At 44.1% G+C, this 19,834-nt stretch overlaps 1 protein-coding gene across 4 annotated transcripts in view; it reads left to right on the top strand.

Moving 5' to 3' along the window:
* Window positions 1–19,834, top strand: part of NRG2 (neuregulin 2) — a 319,504-nt gene that overhangs the window by 189,237 nt on the left and 110,433 nt on the right. For all 4 annotated transcript variants that reach the window (XM_050962620.1, XM_050962619.1, XM_050962617.1 and 1 more), the window contains exon 2: window positions 3,137–3,308. In XM_050962620.1, the coding sequence (XP_050818577.1) occupies window positions 3,137–3,308 (172 nt within the window). The remainder of the gene's footprint in view (window positions 1–3,136; window positions 3,309–19,834) is intronic.

Here is a 19,834-nt window from a genome sequence, read left to right as displayed (position 1 = left end):
ACAATATATTCATGCTGGTTTCAATTATTTTGTTAATTTAAACTACAATTCAATGGATGGAGAATGGGAGAGGGGAGCATTGGAAGAAATCCCCAAATCCCCTCTGTCTAACAGTAGTGTGGCTAGAATTGAGCCTTTACTTCTAGTTATTAGTCAACAAATATATGCAGCCTATGCTCAGTGTCACATCATAGGCAACTGAAGAGCAAGTGTGGGCTGGAGACTCAAACTCACAATTTATATTGGCTACTGACCATCTCCAGAAAGGTGAGTAGCAAACAGTTCATGGAGCACATTTTGATAGGAATTTTTTTCAGTTCAAAAATTTAGACCAGTTCTAATCCGTAAAACAACATAGGCATGTGTAAGGCCATACTGTCCTTTACAATAAGGCTCCTTTACACCACTCTGGCAACATAAAGGAGCCTTAACATTTTTACACCTGTTTTATACTTCTGGGGGAATTCACTAAGCAGGCAGGCTGCTACATTCTCGTCTGCCTGAGGGGACAGAACCTGCCCCAATCCTGTCTCCTCAGAAACACCCCAAAGCCCTGCCCCTTGTCATAACATTTCTTCCCAGATCTGGACCTTAGCGTCCAAAATATGGGTGTTAGCATGAAAACCTCCAAGCTTAGTTACCAGCTTGGACCTGGTATCACTGCCACCAGCTAGGAATTATACAGTGCCTAGCTCACTGTGGTCTCCCCAAAACCTTCCCTGGGTGACCCCCAGACTCAGATGCCTTGAGTCTTACAACAAAGGGAAATAACCCCATCCCCTTGTTTCCTTGTTACTTCCTCCCAGGCTCCCCTCCCTGGACGACCCTAGGAGATTCCCTGTTTCCCTGGAAACACAAGTACCGAGAGATCTAATCTCTCTTCCCCCTCACCCAGAGGGTATGCAAAGTCAGTCTAAGTAAATCTAACACAAAGAGATTTTCTCCCTGACTTCTTCCTCCCACCAATTCCTTGGTGAGCTGCAGACTCAGTTCCCTGGAGTCCCCACTAAAGAAAAACTCCAACAGGTCTTAAAAAGAAAGCTTTATATAAAAAAGAAAGAAAAGGACATTAAAAATAGTCTCTGTAATAAGGTGACAATATACAGGGTCAATTGCTTAAGAAAAAAAAGTGAATAAACAGCCTTATTCCAAAAGAATACAATTTAACACATTCCAGCAACTACACACATGTAAATACAAAAGAAAACAATATAAACCTATTGTCTTACTATCCTTATACTTACAACTTGGAAACAAAAGATTAGGAAGCCAGGAGATAGAAAGATCACTCTCAGAGACGAGAGGGTCAGACCCAAGACAAAGAACAACGAACTCACACCCAAAACTTCCCTCCACCCAGATTTGAAAAAGTCTTGTTTCCCGATTGGTCCTCTGGTCAGGTGTTTGGTTCCCTGTGTTAACCCTTTACAGGTAAAAGAACATTAACCCTTAGCTATCTGTTTATGACACCCCTCCACACCAAGCATGCTGCAATAGTGAGCAAGAGGGACAGAGTGTGTGTCTCTCAGTAGCACAACTGCCCAGCCCCACCCCCTGACAGTGATTTATCTCTCTACTGGCTGCTCCGGGCAACCAAATCAACCTGCCTGCACTGCTGGGGAGGGGAGCATGACCGCTCTTGCAGCTTCCCTTTGCTTCGCCATCAGAAGTCATTTTTCTGTGGGGAAGCAAAGAATTCTGTGGGGGCCAGGAATTCTACACACATGCAGTGATGCAAAATTCCCCTAGGAGTAACTGGTATAATGAAGCCCATCTGATTTTCTATCTCTTATTACTGTCCCATAGCACAAGGTTAGGCCACTCAGTGAAATTAAAAGGCAACCAATGTATATTGCATGGTGAAAATACTTTATCTGCAACATATAATTAACAAGTGAACTCACTGCTGAAGGATGTTAAAACAAATATAACTTATTAAGACTTTCTTTTAAAAGGTAAGATTTAAAATAATACATGTTCAAAGAGAACAGACTGCAGTTACAACTGTTAAGACAAAAATTGCAAAGGTTGCTGATCCTCACGCTTAAGGCATAATATAATCCCTGGCTGTGGTTTGTTAAGGGTGAATGGTACAACCTTATCCAATTTTCCAGATGCATAGTTAGTTTATTTCCCTTCTCAGAAGCATCCAGTAAAGGTCACACTCAGAGGCAGGTCTCATACTAGAAGTCGACCTGTCAGGTGTTCCAATTCTTGGGATTTGTAAAGATCTTTCCCAGTTGTCTCTATTCTGTCATGCCTCCACCTATGGCCCCAGGAACTGGCGCCTTTCCCTCTTTAGCCATTTGCACAGGTAGAATTTTCAATGTAGGAGCCCTGTTTGGCTGTAGTGTAGAATAGGAGAGTGACCACTTGTACCAGCATTTGTTTCCCCCGCTAGGACATGTTTCAGCCTTCCGCTCTTAGCAGCAGAAGAGCTAATGCACAGTACACCTCCAGATTGTACAGGCAGGCACATAAGTGCCAGGAAATCTTCAGTGCATGCAGCTAGAGGGGAAGAGAATGACCCGCCTACCCCCATTTGCTTCTTCAGTAGTCAAATAGTACAACTCTGAGCAGCAGAGGTTGGGAGATCAACAGTGTGTCTGTCAGCAGCAGCAAAGGTAAAAGAAGATGTCATAGCAAAAAGGTTAGCAGCAGCAATGGCAGAATAAGAAAAATCCACCATGAACTTCCACCGCTGCGCTGTGTTCAGCCTGGCTTGCCGGTCTGGGAAGCAGAATAAAACCTCATCTCTTTTTTGCACCTGGAGAAGCGCAGAGCCTGCCTTCGTGCATGAGACAAACGGGAGCTATTGGTCTGGAAATCTGCAGCAGATGTGAGGCAAAGGTGGAAACTGGTGAGCCTGCCCTTCATCTGAAGTCAGGGGCCTGCCTCCTTCCCAGCATATTCAGCTGTGACAATCCACCTATTTGTTTTTTTTAAGACATAATTAAGCTAATAGTAAGTATTTAGACAAGGATCCAACCTCTGAGTCACTATAGAGTAAATGCAGCTGCAGATCAGATTCTTCTCTTAGAACCCCAGCAGAGGGAAACTTGACTGTATAACTTCCCTTGCCCTGTGCCCCTTACAGAGGCAGGTTTTCACACTGGTCTGATTTCTCTTTTCACAGCTGTTCCTCCCAAACTGAAGAAACTGAAAAGCCCAAATGTTCACGTCGGGGAAAAAATTTCACTGAAATGTGAGGCTACTGCAGGGAATCCCCAGCCCTCCTACAAGTGGTATAAAGATGGCAAAGAACTGAAGAAGAGCAAGGACATCCGAATAAAATATGGGAATGGCAAGTAAGTTTGAAACTTGATTGCTTTGCACGATAATAATTATCAAATATCTGGTATAAATGTCATACATCAGACAGCCTCCTGTCAGCCTTCAAGTAGCTATATCTGTTTTTCCTGCACCTGTACCACCTTCTGCAGGGATGCTGTCAGATTTCACAAGCTAAGCATGTTGGTCTGGATTGGTACTTGGATGGACGACCACCAGAAAATTTCTACAGTGTTGTAGGTGGCATCCTGTTCTTGGAGTTGGTATTAACGGAGGTCCCAAGATGGTGTTTGAGGGCACTGTGCTGCTGGAAGAATAAAACTGACCACTTGCAATCATTTTTACAAGAGTAGCATTATGAATTGCAGGGTCCTGGGCAAATTCCATTTCTGATTTCCTAAATTTGACTTACGGTTTCAATTGGATGTACTATTCCTCTTTACTTCCTGTCCTAAACTGTTGTGTACTATTGCAGTACCTTCCCGAGTAGGAGAAGGGTGCCAGGGGTTCCACCAGTGCAGCTTCTTTCATGGGGAGAAGGATGGAGGAACTTATGAAGGCTAGTGCTGAGTGCTCTCTTGCTGGAATAGTTTTGCATTAAGCGTCACAGAAGTCTTCTGAGTCCCAGCAGTGGAGATTAGTAGGAGCATTGCCAGCAGATTGAGGGAAGTGATTATTCCCCTCCATTCAGCACTGGTGAGGCCACATCTGGAGTATTGCATCCCCCACTACAGAAAGGATTTGGACAAATTGGAGAGAGTCCAGCAGAGGGCAAAAAGAAACTGATTAGGGGGCTGGGGCACATGACTTATGAGGAGAAGCTGAGGGAACTGGGCTTTAGTCTGAACAAGAAAAGAGTGAAGGGGGATTTGATAGCAGCCTTCAATTACCTGAAGGGGGAGGGGTTCCAGAGAGGATGGAGCTCAGCTGTTCTCAGTGGTGGCAGATGACAGAACAAGGAGTAATGGTCTCAAGTTGCAATGAGGGAGGTCTAGGTTGGACATTAGGAAAACCTATTTCACTAGGAGGGTGATGAAGCACTGCAATGGGTTACCTAGGGAGGTGGAGGTTTTCAAGGCCTGGCTTGACAAAGCCTTGGTTGAGATGATTTAATTGGGGGTTGGTCCTGCTTTGAACTAGGGTTGGACTAGATGACCTCCTGAGGTTCCTTCCAACCCTAATCTTCTATGATTTGTTTTTTGGCCATCCTTTAGTCAGCTTGTGTTGATGGAGACCCAGAGAGCCAAGCTCCTAAACAAGGAGGACAGGAGCTCCATATCTTCCTCAGAAGAACCCAGGGTATTTCTCTCTCTTGCTCTGGGAATGCCTTGAGCTGCAGCTGTCTGAGTGTGTGGGACATTTGGAAGGTGTGGGAATTAAATCCATCCTGCTTTGCCTTTAAATTGCTGCTTCCTTCTCTTATCTAATCCTTCTCAATGCAAAGAGGAAACTGGCCTCTTGTTCTACCTCTTTTGTCCCCTGCACATACAGTAGCTAATTCAGAGACTTCACAGAAGATCCAGCAGCTGTTTTCTCCTAGTGTGGCTAAAGGTGATGATGAGAAAACTATCTTCCTAATTCTGTAGCAGGGGAAAGGATGGGTTTCCACAGGGTCCCTTTGGACAACACTTGGTACATCTGGGACAAAGCTCTTTTAAAGTAGAGTCAGTGTTGAGCCAGCCAGGAGCAGGTGGAGTTGGGTAGCCAGTGTGAGGATGTGTGTGTTGCAGTCAGTAATGCTTGGCGTTACTGATCAGATCCAGGGGCCAGAAGCCTGAGCTGCTCTAAGGCCAGCAGTGTCTATTGCATAGCTCCAAGGAAGGTGAGAAGATGAATATTTGGATCCTTCTCCAGTGAAGTGGCCACAGTGACATCCCCCTCTCTGCCCAATAAGAGTTTAATGCTGCAGAGGGAAGGGTCATAGTTTCCTGCCCTATATAAATAGAGGCATATCCAGGTCAGGAGATATATCAGCTGTCACCAAGGGTGATGAGCCTGGGGACCCTGTCCCCTATTTTGTGCTGCAGGAAAGAATTCTCCTGCCAGGACACAGTTCTGTCATATTAGCCTCTATCCCAGTGTCCTGGAGATAAGAGTCTTTCTATGGATGCCCCTGAGCTGCAGTGTATGTAAGTGATGCAGCCTGAGTCTTGTGAATCAGGTGCAAGGCACAGTGTGGACCCAGCCCTTTAAGAAGGAACTGCTCCAGCCCACCTGTGCCCATTAACAGCCTTGATGGGCTCTGCTGGAGGACAGGTGTCCCCCTATAAAGGGCAGCAGGAAGCTGCGAGGTCAGGAAGCTGTAATAGGTTGTGAGGAAAAGTTCTTGCAAGGCAGACCCTGAGCTTGGAGGCATTGCCCCTGCTAGGAGGGCTGAAAGTAGCCTGTTGACGTAGGAAGAAGACCCTGATGCTAGAGGAATTTGGAAGTCTGAGCCTGAAGACTGAGCTCCAGGCAGGTAATACCTGGCAGTGGTGATTCAATTGGGACCTATTTTTGGGAGTGAGGGTGGGGGATTCCCTACCTAAGGGGAGAGAGATACTGAACTGAGTCTGGGGCTTGGAGGGCCAGACTGTGTAGGGACTAAATAAACTGGGACCTCCAGGAGGGGAATGTTTTTAGTGATCTTTAGGCTGCAGGTGCAGACTTTAAGAAGCCCCTGCAGCAGGGGAGACTGGCAGGGTGCTGCAGACTGTGTTTGGGAGGTAGCTGCCTTGGTACACACACACATATCAGGAAGGGGCTTCTCTGACCATAGCCACATCCCTGCCTAGCTTGCTGGATAAATACCCACCTGCTTGTGCAGGCCAATGGCAAACTCTCCGAGGCAGTAAATGGCCACACTTTTGGATTTCTCTGTGCAGATGCTATAGGTGAAAGGGGACACTATGGGATGGGCCCGTGAGTGTCTGGTAGCATCTCGATGTGAGAGGTCTGGAGGTAGTGGGAGCTGTGTGATGAAGAGGGGCGATGACACTGCCTTCCTACCCAAACACTGTGTTTGAACATAACATACACAAGGCCTGTCTGGTAATCAGATCATCTCACTCCCAGTCCTGCCTTCCACCTAGAACCCCTCAGAGGTTTACTCTGACATTGCTTTCCAAAACATTCATCATACCGTGGAGAATACTGCTCTCCTGGGGGGAAGAGGTCCTTTAATCAAATGTTTAAATTAAGTACATCAGTGGCAATATTTCACAATTCAGGAAAAAAAGTTCTGTTGATTCTTGCTGGGTCTCTCTTTCCCATCGGTGAAACATGGGGAAGTATTAGACACATTTATTCTATAAGATAACATAATATCTGTGAAACACTCAGATCATATGGCAATGGGGTACCCAGAAGGAAAGAAGCCCCCATGGTGAATCTGAGGTGGAGGTTTCCTTTCTCATGGCAGAAGTACTAAACGGTAATTAATAGTGCAGAGGCTTTTGCTGAGATTGTTCTGGCCATCTTCTCTAACTAGAACCACAGGACCACGAACAAGGCTCAAAAAGAGAAGAAATCCCAAACTTTGAAGTAGAAGGGCTCTCTTTCCACTGGGTTATAGCTCAGGCTAGCTGCCCCCAAGCTGACAGAAAAATTAGCTTTACTTCAAGACATTGTCTCCTGAGCAGTAAACCAAGTATGTTCAACAGCACACTGCCACAGTAGAAACAGAAATACTGGGGGAGCCCCGGCTCAGCCCAGTAACATCAGAACTAGAGCGAAGATGAGACCAGGGATACGATGAGACAGCAGGACAAAGCAAATGTCTGCTACAATCTCTATGCTGTTGACCCCTTTGCTGTTAATTCCCTGGCTCTGGCTGAATCAGGGTTGACATGGTGTGGAAGCCACAGCAGGGGCCTAGGTGGGGGCATGACTCATACAATCTGCATGTGCCCTTGTGCTGGAGAATGGGAAAGAGCAGAGATGTCTGTCTAACTGTGCTTGTTCACAGGAGCGCTGGTCCATGTAATTGCTGCAGCCAAGTTGTTCTCCTCTCTAGCTTGAGAAAACACAATGCTGTTTTCCCTCGCTGGTTCCTTCACCAGGACAAATCTCTGGACGTGAGTTGCTCTGCCTGCCTCACTGGTGTGCTGTTAATGCTGAGCTAGGCTCTAACCTGGCTGTATTTTAAGCTACTGAGACAGAATTAAAGAGACAGGTGAAATGACGTAGGAATTGTCTATGGGCAGCCCCATATTTTGAGCCATAGCCTAGATGCCAGTGGCTAGGTGTCAGCTCTCTTTCTTCTACCAGGGCTCTTCTGTGGGATCAGTATAGCCAGAACATTGTCAGGGTGAAGGAGGATTTACAGAATCCAAAGAGCAGTCCCCAGTGTGTATTGTCCCCCAAAGCAACTGCTATCTTGGCAAAATGTCCAGGTGCATCCACTTAAGGAATAGACTGTTCTCTGACTACAAACTAAATCGCTCTTCCACCCTCCTCCTCTACAGGTCAGCTATCATTTTCATTGAAATCAGGCATTCCACGGGCTGGTAAGGACAGGGGATTTCAGTCCCCCTTGGAGTAGATTAGTGTGTAACCCCATCCTTTGCCCTTCCACACCACACAACACCCATGTAAGCCCTCATTTAGACCCCATGTGGAGCCATTCAGCCTTCGTGTGCTCTTCTAATCCATGAGTCTCCAGCAAGCCATGAAAACATTTTATACGCTCTGCTCTGCATGTCCTGTGTAGGAGAGGAACCCTCCCCCAGCAATCCTATGGTCTGTGCAATAGTCTACCAAGCTAGGCAAAGTATCAGAGGAGTAGCCGTGTTAGTCTGGATCTGTAAAAGCAGCAAAGAATCCTGTGGCACCTTATAGACTAACAGACGTTTTGGAGCATGCATCCGATGAAGTGGATATTCACCCACGAACGCTCAAGTCTATAAGGTGCCACAGGATTCTTTGCTGCCTAAACTAGGCAAACTTGTTGTATTATGATCATTCTGTAGTTCGTGAGAACGTCAGTGTAAAGATCTTTATCAGCCACCCCTACTGCTTCTGCCATAAGACAGGCTATGCCTTGGGCAAATCTTCACCTTTCCGTGCCTCAGTTTTCCCTTGTGTAAAATGGGGATAATTACACTGAACTTTGTAAAGCACTTTGAGGTCTACTGCTTCAAAACTCTACAGACGCTAGTTGTGGTTTATACATGCATGATAACATTTAAGGGGTTCCATGACACAGGACAGCATACCCACCCACATAATTTATTGGACTGAATAGAATTGGGACATTGATTTGTTTATGCAACATCATGGAAATATTGGATGTAACACATTTTCCATGACATTTTCTCCATATATAATCCTTTACATGACAGAACAACCAATCACTAACCAGGAAGTAACTGTAAAGAGTTGGCAAGAGGCAGCAGCTATGGGGAAGTTTTCTCTTCTAAGAAAGCTTGGAAATGTGGCAGCAGAACAACACACCCTGCAGGGGCTGATTCATAATAATTTGACAATTAGTCATTTTTCAGAGCAGTGTTGACATTTTATGTATCGTGTAACTTCCCAATTCATCCATTTCTGACTTTGTATGTCCTGACATAGTTGACAAAGAAACAGTCTACAAATCTAGGACTGTTTGGTCACTTGGAAATCTGAAAGTTAACTTTCTGCTGCCATATCCAGTGCATAAGAATGTGAAAAATACTACATCTATCCTTACTATGGCATGTATAGAGTATTCATTTTTAAAATTAGAAGTGATTAAAAGAAATAAATTACAACACACTGAACCATTTTGCCACCTTACAATGTTGATTGAATAAATTTAATCCTATAGATTTCAAAATCACCCCCAAATGATTGGCCTGACTGATCACCGATCTTTCTGTGATTAATGTAACACCTCGTTCTTATGGAAAGTTGGAGTGTCCATCAAGAGAGGGCTTTGAATGGATGTATTAACACAATCTAACCATGGCACTGTAACAGCCCTCTGTAATCGCATATGCACACAGTCTGAGGGCAGATGGTGTTGGCTGTGAATGGACTTGTGTTAACGGGGGTCTAGGATGTTATGTAGAAACTACCCATGAATGTCTTAGGTAGACACAAAGTACTTATATGGCCCTAGTTACGGTTGTGTCTGAGCACCTCGCAATCTTTGATTCATTTATCCTCACAAGAGGCCTGTGAGGTAGGGCAGTGCTATTATCCCTCTTGCACAGATGAGAGAACTGAGGCCCAGAAGGATTATGTGACTTCTCCACGTTCCTCCCAGGAGATCTGTTTTGGAGCTGGGACCCCTATGTATCAGGCTAGTACCCTAACCCTTCTCTCAACCAGAGATCTCCTCCTCCCACTGGCTGTAGCATCTTCCTGCCTCTGTTCCTGACCCGAGAGCCCTCTGTCTCCTGCCTGGCACCCTCTGACAGATAGTGAACCTGGCTTGCTGGAAGAAGGTGGTTTCCCACCTGCCCAAAGAGTGCCTGGGTAGCACAGTGATGAGTGCTCGGTAATTCCCAAACAGAAGTAAAACTGTGAGGAAGAACCAATCCTCTTCCCTCAAGACACTCCTGTCAAGTAACAATGCTGCATTTACTAGTTACCATAGCACCGAGTTGGCCTGCAGCCAGTGACAGGCCAGAAACATGTTAAGTGATCAAAGCTCTTCCTTCTGGCAGAATAAAAGTCCCAAATCTTAGCACACCCCAAAGCAGGAGTCCTGCTATGTCACCAGTGAAGAGTGCACCTGACCTGAAAAGAAACCTCAGGCCCAAGGTGCACCCCAACTCCTCTCCTGACAGACGTCCATCCCAGCACTCTGCTCCTATCCCTGCTTTCTGGTGAGAGAGCCTTCAAAGCACCCTGGCATTTCTGACTCTCCCTTCATGGGGCTGGTTACCTATGCAGAGACAGGGACTTGTCTACCAAAGTGGTAATCAGGCAAACCTTATGGCTGCTCTAAACGTGCCTGCCCCTTGCTCTAACAGGGAAGATCTCCCCTTTCCCTCATTTGTCATACAGAGGATGGGACAAAGCTGTTGGCTCAGTTAAATTGCTGATGGCAGGCAATCAGGATTTTGGCAGTGATTTGGTACTTTCCCTTCTGGCCTTGGCTGAAAGCATGAAACACAGTAGAAACAGCTCTGTTCAAATCCCAGGTGAAGGATCCAGGAGCTTTGTTTGTGTCTGCAAATATCTTGCCTATCACAGCTACAAATACTCCAAAACAGGCCCTAGTGGGAGCAAGAAAGACCCTGGAAGAGAAGACAGGAGGGAATGAAGTCCATGAGTGCTGAAGGGCTCCCAGCAAGCAGAGAGGGGTCCCTGCTCCGTGCTCCAGGAGAACCCAACCAAGGTGGCCTTGGAAAAATGTCTTTCTGAACCAAATATGGACATAGAACCGGAAGGGATCTCCTGGGTCTGTGGGCCCAGTTCCTTGCTTTCACAGCAACCCTGTCATATTATCCTGTTCATGAACTTATCAAGCTCCATCTTAGTCAGTTAGGTTTTCTGTCCCCAATGCTGCTATTGGTGGTAAGCAAACATCAAATGAGGATCTATTCAACTCTGTGTGTGTAGCAAGAACCACCATGGCTAAATAGCTGACCCCACTCTTACTCTGTGGGAATGTTGGTATCCCAGTGAGGTGGGGTCTCCCAGAACCTCCTGGGGCAGAGGATTCAAACCTCTATTGCCCTTTGGAGAGTAATGTTGGGGAGGGAAAATCTTGGGCAAGGAGAACAGGGAAAACCTCTGTTCTTGAAGAAAGCACCGAAGACTAATGCTCCTACAGAGCTGATGGGACCCTCCGTTTCAAGGTCTAATCCAAGAGACCCATTTGTGGTAAGCTACATGATACTCAGTTTGTCTACTTGCGTCAGGCCGAGTGAACCTAGGTATTGCACAGAGTTGGGCTTTTTGGTTTCTTAGAAATCCTACATGTGTCTGGGTTATTGTTAGATCATAGATCTAAATCTAATTCTTTGTGATCCTCTTGAAATATCTTATTCTCTATGCAGCAGTGTCCAGTGAATGGAGCACTAGAATGGGAATCAAGAGACCTGCTCATTGACTTAACCTCGCTGTCCCTCAGTTTTCTCACCTCTAAAATGGGGGCTCACACCTCACTGTAAAGCACTTTGAGATCTAGGGACGAAAAGTACGATATAAGAGTTAAGTATTGTTAACTGAATAGAGGTGAGTGCTTTTTAAATGGGAGAGACTCTCTATGAAATAGAATGCATTGTACCAAGGAGACTAGCAATTACCTGTAACTCCAAAAGCTCAGATTTCTCATCAATTATCTATCTGCTTTAACTACAAGCACAACCTTCCAGTGCCACAGGGCAGGGGAGTCGTCCTTCTCAATGAGTTCACAGGAGGGAGGGGAAAAATCCTGATTCCTTGCTTCTGAACTGCATGTTCTATCACTAATTAGGAACAGGCTTGGACAGGCCTGCCTTGCACAGAAAGGAAACCTACCTCTTGGGTGGAAGAAAGTATTGGCTGGTGTTTTATCGCCTGCTAAATTTAAGTAACATGCCATCGATAGGAATGTAAGAGATTACCAGCAAGAAATGAACACAATAGCAAAACCACAGCAGAGTGAGTTAAGCTGTATTCAGATCACCAGAGCAGACCTTCCTCTACCAGTGCTGATCAGAGCATGTGAGATCTTTTCCAAAGCACTGGAAAACAAAGTTAAGATTGAGTTACTCTTTGCGTGGTTCTTTGCCAAACTGTCAAACTCTGACTGTTATGAGAGTTTGGGGAGTTCACATTTGTCTAAGAACAGAAATTTAGCTTGTATTTCTTCTAACCCTCTGTGGTACTACTCATAACAAGATCAACCCAGAGAGAGATGTGCACGTGGATCTTCCATTGAAGTCAGTGGGAGCTGGCAGGATCAAACACCTGATGATCTGCTAGTTCAGGTTGCTTTTGTATCCAACTCCTGATCTGTGCTCTTTTCTCTGACATGAAGAGAGATGACAGACTTCGAGGTTCGCCCATCACTGTAGTTAAACGTTTTGGATGTTCAGTTTGGATCTGGTTGACCATCTGATGAGCTTGTGGGAGGACCATCCTACTTACAGTGTCATCAAGCAACCCTGTTATTACCCTATGGGGTACCTTCTCCATCCCATTTCTGCACAGTACTCCCAGGAGGCTGAGACGCAAGGATTGAATTAATTGCTCGGGTTAGTGGGTGTTGTCCTGAGCAGAACTGCACCTCTTTACATCAGTGGTGAATTTGGCCTGCAGAAAAATGTGTATCTTACTCTGCTAAAAAGAAATTAAAGTTATGGTAAAACAAGATGGACAATTTATTTGAGGTTGTTGCACAAACTAGAAATTACACAGGCAGGTTTAAGAGAAAAGGGAACACAACTAAAGGAGAATTTAAAGGCAGTCCTACTCTAGAGTAAATTGGCATAAATGGCATTGAAGCAACAATTTGGATGACGAAGCTTTTAATAGGTTGTTAAGGTCTGAGCCTGCAAAAATGTGAACATCTGGGTAACTTTCCCTACATGAGTAATCTCTTTGGGTATGTCTACACTGCATTGTAAATCTGGGTTTGTGGAACACAGCCTTGCACACTTGGTGTTTCCAAGCCTGGGCTTGTGTCCACAGTGCACTGTAAACCTGGTGGACTTGGGTCTTACAGCTGTGTTGATGGTTCCAGACTGCACTAAGCAGACCTTCTCACTCAGGTCTGTGGCTTGAGCTGTGTCGACACTGCAAAATTACAGGGTATGGACCTGTCACAATGGGACTCAAGCTCTGACCCGCCCCCTGTTGCTGGTTACAAGAGTTTGCAATCTGGGGGCAGTTTTAGATAGTCGGAGAGCAGCAATGACCAGGGTCAGCTCTTTTTTTCATCTCCTTCTGGCCAGGAGGTTGTGATCACCTGGAGATTAGATGGCTGCAGTGCAGTGCCTTAGAACAACTCAGGAAGTGAAGCTAAAACAGAATGAAGCAGCTTGAGTCTTAAGTACTGATCATTTTTTTCACCATGATCAGATCCAACGCCCATTGAAATCATCACTGTACATCCATTGACTTGGGTGGGTGCTATATCAGAGAGGTGTGATATTTTAGGTGTAAAATACAAAACTGGTCCTGGCCACTTGTGACCATTAAAGCTTTTTGTATTGGCCAAATTCCAACTAGGGTAATGACATTTTGCCTGTAGTACTTACTGGTCAATTCACCCTGCAGTTTCACTTGGATATTGTTGTGTGGTGTTACAGTGCACTGGTACAGTTCACACCAGAAGTGGCTGCTTGAAAATGTGACATGAATGTAGTGTTAAGCTTCAAACACCAGAAAGCAAATAAAAGGGACAGCTGCCCCATTGTCTACTAAAAACCTTGTGATTGTGGTGGAGCCTGACTCATGAGTGTTTCATGCTTGAGGCTGGCAATATTGGAGCTGGGCAGAAGGGCAGGGGGGCAAAAGGCACCTACAGGGCTGGTGGGGTGTCAGGAGTAAGCAACTTCAGTTGAGCATGAGGACTAGCTGGCCCAGCCTCCAGGCAGATTAATAAGCTCAGCTGGGTTGCCTGACTGGCTGAGGGCAGCCAAGAGGCTTGCCTTTAAGCTCAGCAGCAGCAGCTCACTGGCTGCTCAACACTCCAGCTACAGCTGTGATTGCTCTTTCTTCTACCTTGCTCCTGTCCTGCTCTGGTCCTGTTCTTGCTTTGCTCCTCATTCCTGGCTTGGGCTCCACCCCGTGGCTCTGGTTTCTGGTCCCCACATTGAACCATGGAGCTGGACTGCTGGCACCTGGGCTTGCCAGGGGGGTTAGAATCTCGCTGTGGATCATGCTACTGCTCCACATTTAGGAATTGGTCAGGATGTGGGGTTCCCAAACCAGAGCTGTTGTAGGGTTCACTAAAGCTGCATCCAGAGCATCCAACATAAGGTGCAGTTCTGCTCTCAAATGAGATTAGAAAAATGGCATTATGGTTTTCAATCTTACAATCTCTCCTTGGCTGCATGTCAAATTGGCTCAGTTTACCAGCGGATACGTCCTTCTAGCTGCCAGCCTTGAAAACTCCTCTGAAGAGCTAAGAAATCTAGCTCCCTCCTTTCCATCCTTAATACAGATCCTGCGAGCCCACTGTTTGTCTTTAATCTGTGCCACCCCCAAGGCTCTGCAGCCATGGAGCATGGTGAACAATCCACCTCAGGCCTCAGAACTTTGCTCCAGAATCTACATTTTCTTTCAAAGGAATTGCCGTTCTAGCCCTCCTGCTTGGGAAGAAAACCTTCCAAATGCGTAAAACATCTATGGGGAAGGGTAACACCAAGTCAATTACATATCCGACTAAGTCATGCAAGGGAGCCCACCCTGATTGTATTTTCCTGTTAAATACAGTAAAATAAAACTTGATTTTTTTCTTTTTGTTTAAATGTACTTGAAGCCAACCCAGAACTTCCAGCTTCCTAGAGGCATGTGCTGCTGAAACCAGGGACCTTATCTTGGAACTTAATCTTATCTTGTCGGGAAGCACACCGGCCTGTTCAGTAGATTTGCACAGGGGGATAGCATTGGGGAACTGTGGGGTTGCCCAAGTGGCCATGCAGCTGGAACTTATGTATTGGTTGATTATTAACAACTTGGTTAGGATGCATAGCCCAGAACGGAATCAAGCTCACTTTCCCGGATTCTGCAGGGCAGGGGGAAGTATAATCTTGCTTTGTCACCCATAACGTCATCCTCTCCAACTCTGGATATGTTGAGAGACCAGAGCCGTGGAGTGAGAAGTCACTGTTACACAGCTGCAAATCAGGACAGAGCAGCACTTAATCTGAGGAGGTCCTTAAACCTGCTTCCTTGGAAGAGAGTCAGTGCCCGAAGAGAGTAGGAGAGTGGGCTCAGGGGATGCTTGGGTTGCCTCCTGGGGACCCAGAAGGATGTTAGTGAGAGAAGTAGCCTTGGCAGCCAGCTGTCACACAGTTAACATGCGGCAAGGGTGGAATGATGGCCTGGTGGGGACAGGAAATAAGGACTCCAATCTGTCCTCCCCCAGGAGAGGATGCTGCTTGTCTAACCACTTCCACACCTCACTTCTCTCTCTTGTTCAGTTTATTTTGTTTCCTGTTTGCTGGCTCTTTTTATCACCTAATCTTGACATAGCTAGATTATGCCCTGGAATACAAAACTGCGTGCTTGGAGTCATGCATGTTGTTTTCAAACACCCACAGGCGTAGCTGGCTTTCAAAACTATATTCTATAAAAAGTGAATAAAACGTCAGGTTAAGGGATAGGTGGGCTCGAGTTTGCTTCTGAGGATGGAAGAAAATTCAAGGTTGTGACTCATTTCTGAACCAGTTCTCCATCCCTAATGCAATCCAGGTGCTTTCCCATGGCCATATCCTGCACACAATCCATTACAGTTCCTTTTGATGGCTTTTCCATTTGATCTCTCTCATCCTGTTGTCTGCTTTGGAAGATAAATTTCCTTAAGTTCCTCAAACTTAGGGGACTGAGTGCAAATGCAAAATGATACAGCTGCTTCAAATTCTTAGAGTGAGTACTGCCTAGGACAACAGTTCTCTGTTTAGAGGACAGTTAATGAACTGACCATTCCCAATCTTCGGGCCAGATATTAAACTACTCAATTTAGGTAAGATACACCCCATGCAGAGGACCAGAACAAGACTATGCACCATTTAGTCCACCCAAATGGGACTTAAAGTGGGATGCAAGTGGTACATACATATGCCTTTGTGCTAGCTCTAAGCACAGAGGTGAATTTCACTTTCTCCCCATTCATAATGTTATCAAAGCAGAGTGGAATTTAGCTAATATTTAACATATCATTCCATTTAATGTCCTTTGTAAGGGTCACCTTTATGAATTCCCTTTCTAGTATCTCCTGATGGGAGTTCTTTTATCTAGCATATTTGATATACACAGTACTCTCCTGATAGCAAATATAAGGGCCACCTTCAATGTAATCTTCAAATTCACACTATTAGAGGAGAATACAATGAATTCCTTTATGGCCTTCTCTGTATTCACTCAAAGTGCATTATCTCATAGGCAGAATGTCCAAAACTCCATCTTGGTAGTCTAGTTTTAGGAAACTAATAATAATTGTGATATCTTTATAATTTTATCTAATAATTCTCATCTTGAAGGACCCCAAAGCAGTTTACAGCCTCTCAGTATATGGAGTTCAGGCATCAATGCAGTCAGCTCTGGGGTGCAGTGTGGTAGCTGTTTAACAGCTTATGGCAACACTACGTAAGTAGTTTTATTAGGAGATGAATTAGGGTGGGGAGAAGCTGTTTTCAACTGGAAATAAGGAGGGATTGGATTTAGGGAGGAAAAAAATTGGAATTTGACCTGGACACTGCTGCTAATTTTTCTCAGAATCTTTAATGACCAAAATTGGTCTGGATCTTTGTTTTACGTCTCATCTAAAAGTCAGGAAAACAGGAGATGAGTTGAGATAATTGAGTATCCTCAAATATAGTATTCACTATGGCTAAGTAATATACAAAGACTACAGAAAACAATCACTGTGTGACTAAATCATCGGTTATGACGGGGGAAAAAACAATAGGGTAGAATCTACCCCAGACTAAGTTTAAAGTCAACCTAGTTACACTAAGGATAAATTAAGGTATAACCCTGGCCCTTTTGCTGAATGAAGCCTATATGGAGCCAGGATAACTGCCTTCTTCAAGAAGAATGCAGTGGCCTGCCATGAGGGTAACACTCGTGACTAGATCTCAGCAGGAAGTGGCTTTCCCATCCTGCAAAAAATGTCAAAATATTAGAAAAATGTCACCATCCCATCTCAGGACAAAAGATCAGAATCTTGGAAACTTTGGAACTCCTTATCCTAAATGATCAGCGTCAGCAATAACCTCACTCACCTATCAGTTTGGCCAGATTCTAATCCATTTAATGTGTGCCTGGATAATTTTATACCTTTCTAGATTTTAATCAAATATTGTGTGGTACCAAGTCAAAGTGTGTTATGTGAATACTATTTATCAGTCACACTTTGTAATGTCAAAAAAAAATCTAGTTAGTTGGACAGAATTTATTTTCCATAAACCTGTGTTGATTTGCATTAATTACATTATCTACCTTTAATTCTTTATTAATCGAGAGACCTATCTACTGCTCCATTATCTTGCCCAGGCCTGATGTCAGACTGCGAGGCCTATAATTATCCATGTCATCTCATTTACCCTTTTAAAAATATTGGCAGACTAACTTTTTTCCAGACTTCTGGAACATCCCCAGTGTTCTATCTTTTATTGAAAACAACAATATCAGTCCAGCGAGCTCCTCAGCCAGCTCTTTTAAATCACTTGGATTCATGTTAACTGGATGTGTGTACTTAAATGTCTAACTTTAGCAGATGCTGTTTAGCATCCTTCTAAGATACTAGTGGAATGGAAAGAGTTTTAGCATGTTCTTTGACTACATCATCACCTACCTTCCCAACGCAGAACAGAAATATTAATTGAACACATTTACTTTTTCTGCTTTATTATTGATAATTCTACCAATATCATTGATGAGATTATTTTTGTTCCTAATATATTTACAGAACTCCATTCTATTGTTTTTAACCCTGCTGGCCATAGATATATCCTTCTGTCCCTTTGTTTTCCTTATCAATTTTGTACAATTGAATATAGGGACATAAGAATGGCCCTACTGGGTCAGACCAAAGGTCCATCTAGCCCAGTATCCTGTCTTCTGACAGTGGCCAATGCCAGGTGCCCCAGAGGGAATGAACAAAATAGGTAATTATCAAATGATCCATCCCCTGTCACCCATTCCCAGCTTTGTGCAAAAAGAGGCTAGGGACTCCATCCCTGCCCATCCTGGCTAATAGCCATTGATGGAACTAGCCTCCATGAACTTATCTAGTTCTTTTATGAATCCTGTTATAGTCTTGGCCTTCATAACATCCTCTAGCAAAAAGTTCCATAGAAAAAATACTCCCTTTTCTTTGTTTTGAACCTGCTGCCTATTAATTTCATTTGGTGACCCTAGTTCTTGTGTTATGAGAGAGACTAATTAGCACTTCCTTATTTACTTTCTCCACACCAGTCATAATTTTATAAACCTCAATCATATCCCCCCATAATGATCTCTTTTACAAGCTGAAAAGTCCCAGTCTTATTAATGTCTCCTCGTATGGAAGCTGTTCCATACCCCTAATCATTTTTGTTGCCCCTTTGTGAACCTTTTCCAATTCCAATATATCTTTTTTTTTTTTGACATGGGGTGACCACATCTGCAGGCAGTATTCAAGGTGTGGATATACCATGGATTTATATCGAGGCAATATATTTTCTGTCTTCTTATCCATCCCTTTCTTAATGCTTCTCAACATTCTGTTCACTTTTTTGACTGCCGCTGCACATTGAGTAGATGTTTTTCAGAGAAATATCTACAATGAATCCAAGATCCTTTTCTTGAGTGGTAATAGCTAATTTAGACCCCATCATTTTATCCATGTAGTTGGATTGTTTTCCAGTGTGCATTACTTTGCATTTATCAACATTGAATTTCATTTGCCATTTTGTTGCCTAGTCACCCAGTTTTGTGAGATCCTTTTGTAGCTCTTCACAGTCTGCCTGGGACTTAACTATTTTGAATAGTTTTGTATCATCTGCAGATTTTTGCCACCTCGCTGTTCACTCCCTTTTTCCAGATAATTTATGAATATGTTGACTAGAACTGGCCCCAGAACAGACCCATGTGGGACAACACTACTTGCCTTTCTCCATTCTGAAAACCAATCATTTATTGCTACCCTTTGTTTCCTATCTTTTAACCAGTTACCAATCCATGAAAAGACCTTTCCTCTTATCCCATGATAGCTTATTTTGCTTAAGAGCCTTTGGTGAAGGACCTTGTCAAAGGCTTTCTGAAAATCTAAGTACGCTATATCCACTGGATCTCTCTTGTCCATATGCTTGCTGACCCTCTCAAAGAATTCTAGTAGATCAGTGAGACATGATTTCCCTTTACAAAAAACATTGCTTGCTTCTGATTAATATTCATTACTACCAATTTTTCTTTTTCATTTTTTTATTTCTTCATTTAATCATTTATACATACAGCTGCCTTCACTTACCTTCTAAACCAGGTTAGCCTTCTTCCTTGATTGTGGCTTTTGGGGCATCTAGCAAAGTGTTCTTAAATAATTCCTGATTATCATTCAATTTTTTTCTGATTGGGCTCATAATTGTTTTCAACATTGTGAAACTGACCCTTTTAAAAGCACCAAATATCTAATTCTGGGCTGGACCTAATTCTGTTTACACACTCTAAATGTGATGAAGTCATGATTGCCTTGTACATGAGTTACCATTAATTTTTAGCTCTACAATCGGTTCCTTTTTTTCCTTTCAGAATGAGGTCTAATATAAAATTCCCCTGTGTTGGACGCAGCACTTCCTGAGTTAGGAAATTGTCATCTATAACATTTAAAAATTGACAGGGATGTTTTAGAGCCAGTCATCCTGTTATCTAGTGTCATTGGTGGTCTGCAGCAGACACCGGCTGCTACTCCATCTTGTGCTTTATCTGTTGGGAC

Source organism: Gopherus flavomarginatus, chromosome 7, assembly GCF_025201925.1.
Source record: "Gopherus flavomarginatus isolate rGopFla2 chromosome 7, rGopFla2.mat.asm, whole genome shotgun sequence".
NCBI lineage: Eukaryota > Metazoa > Chordata > Testudines > Testudinidae > Gopherus > Gopherus flavomarginatus.
Note: the sequence above shows the minus strand (reverse complement) of the source record. Positions and strands in the feature narration are given on the sequence as shown.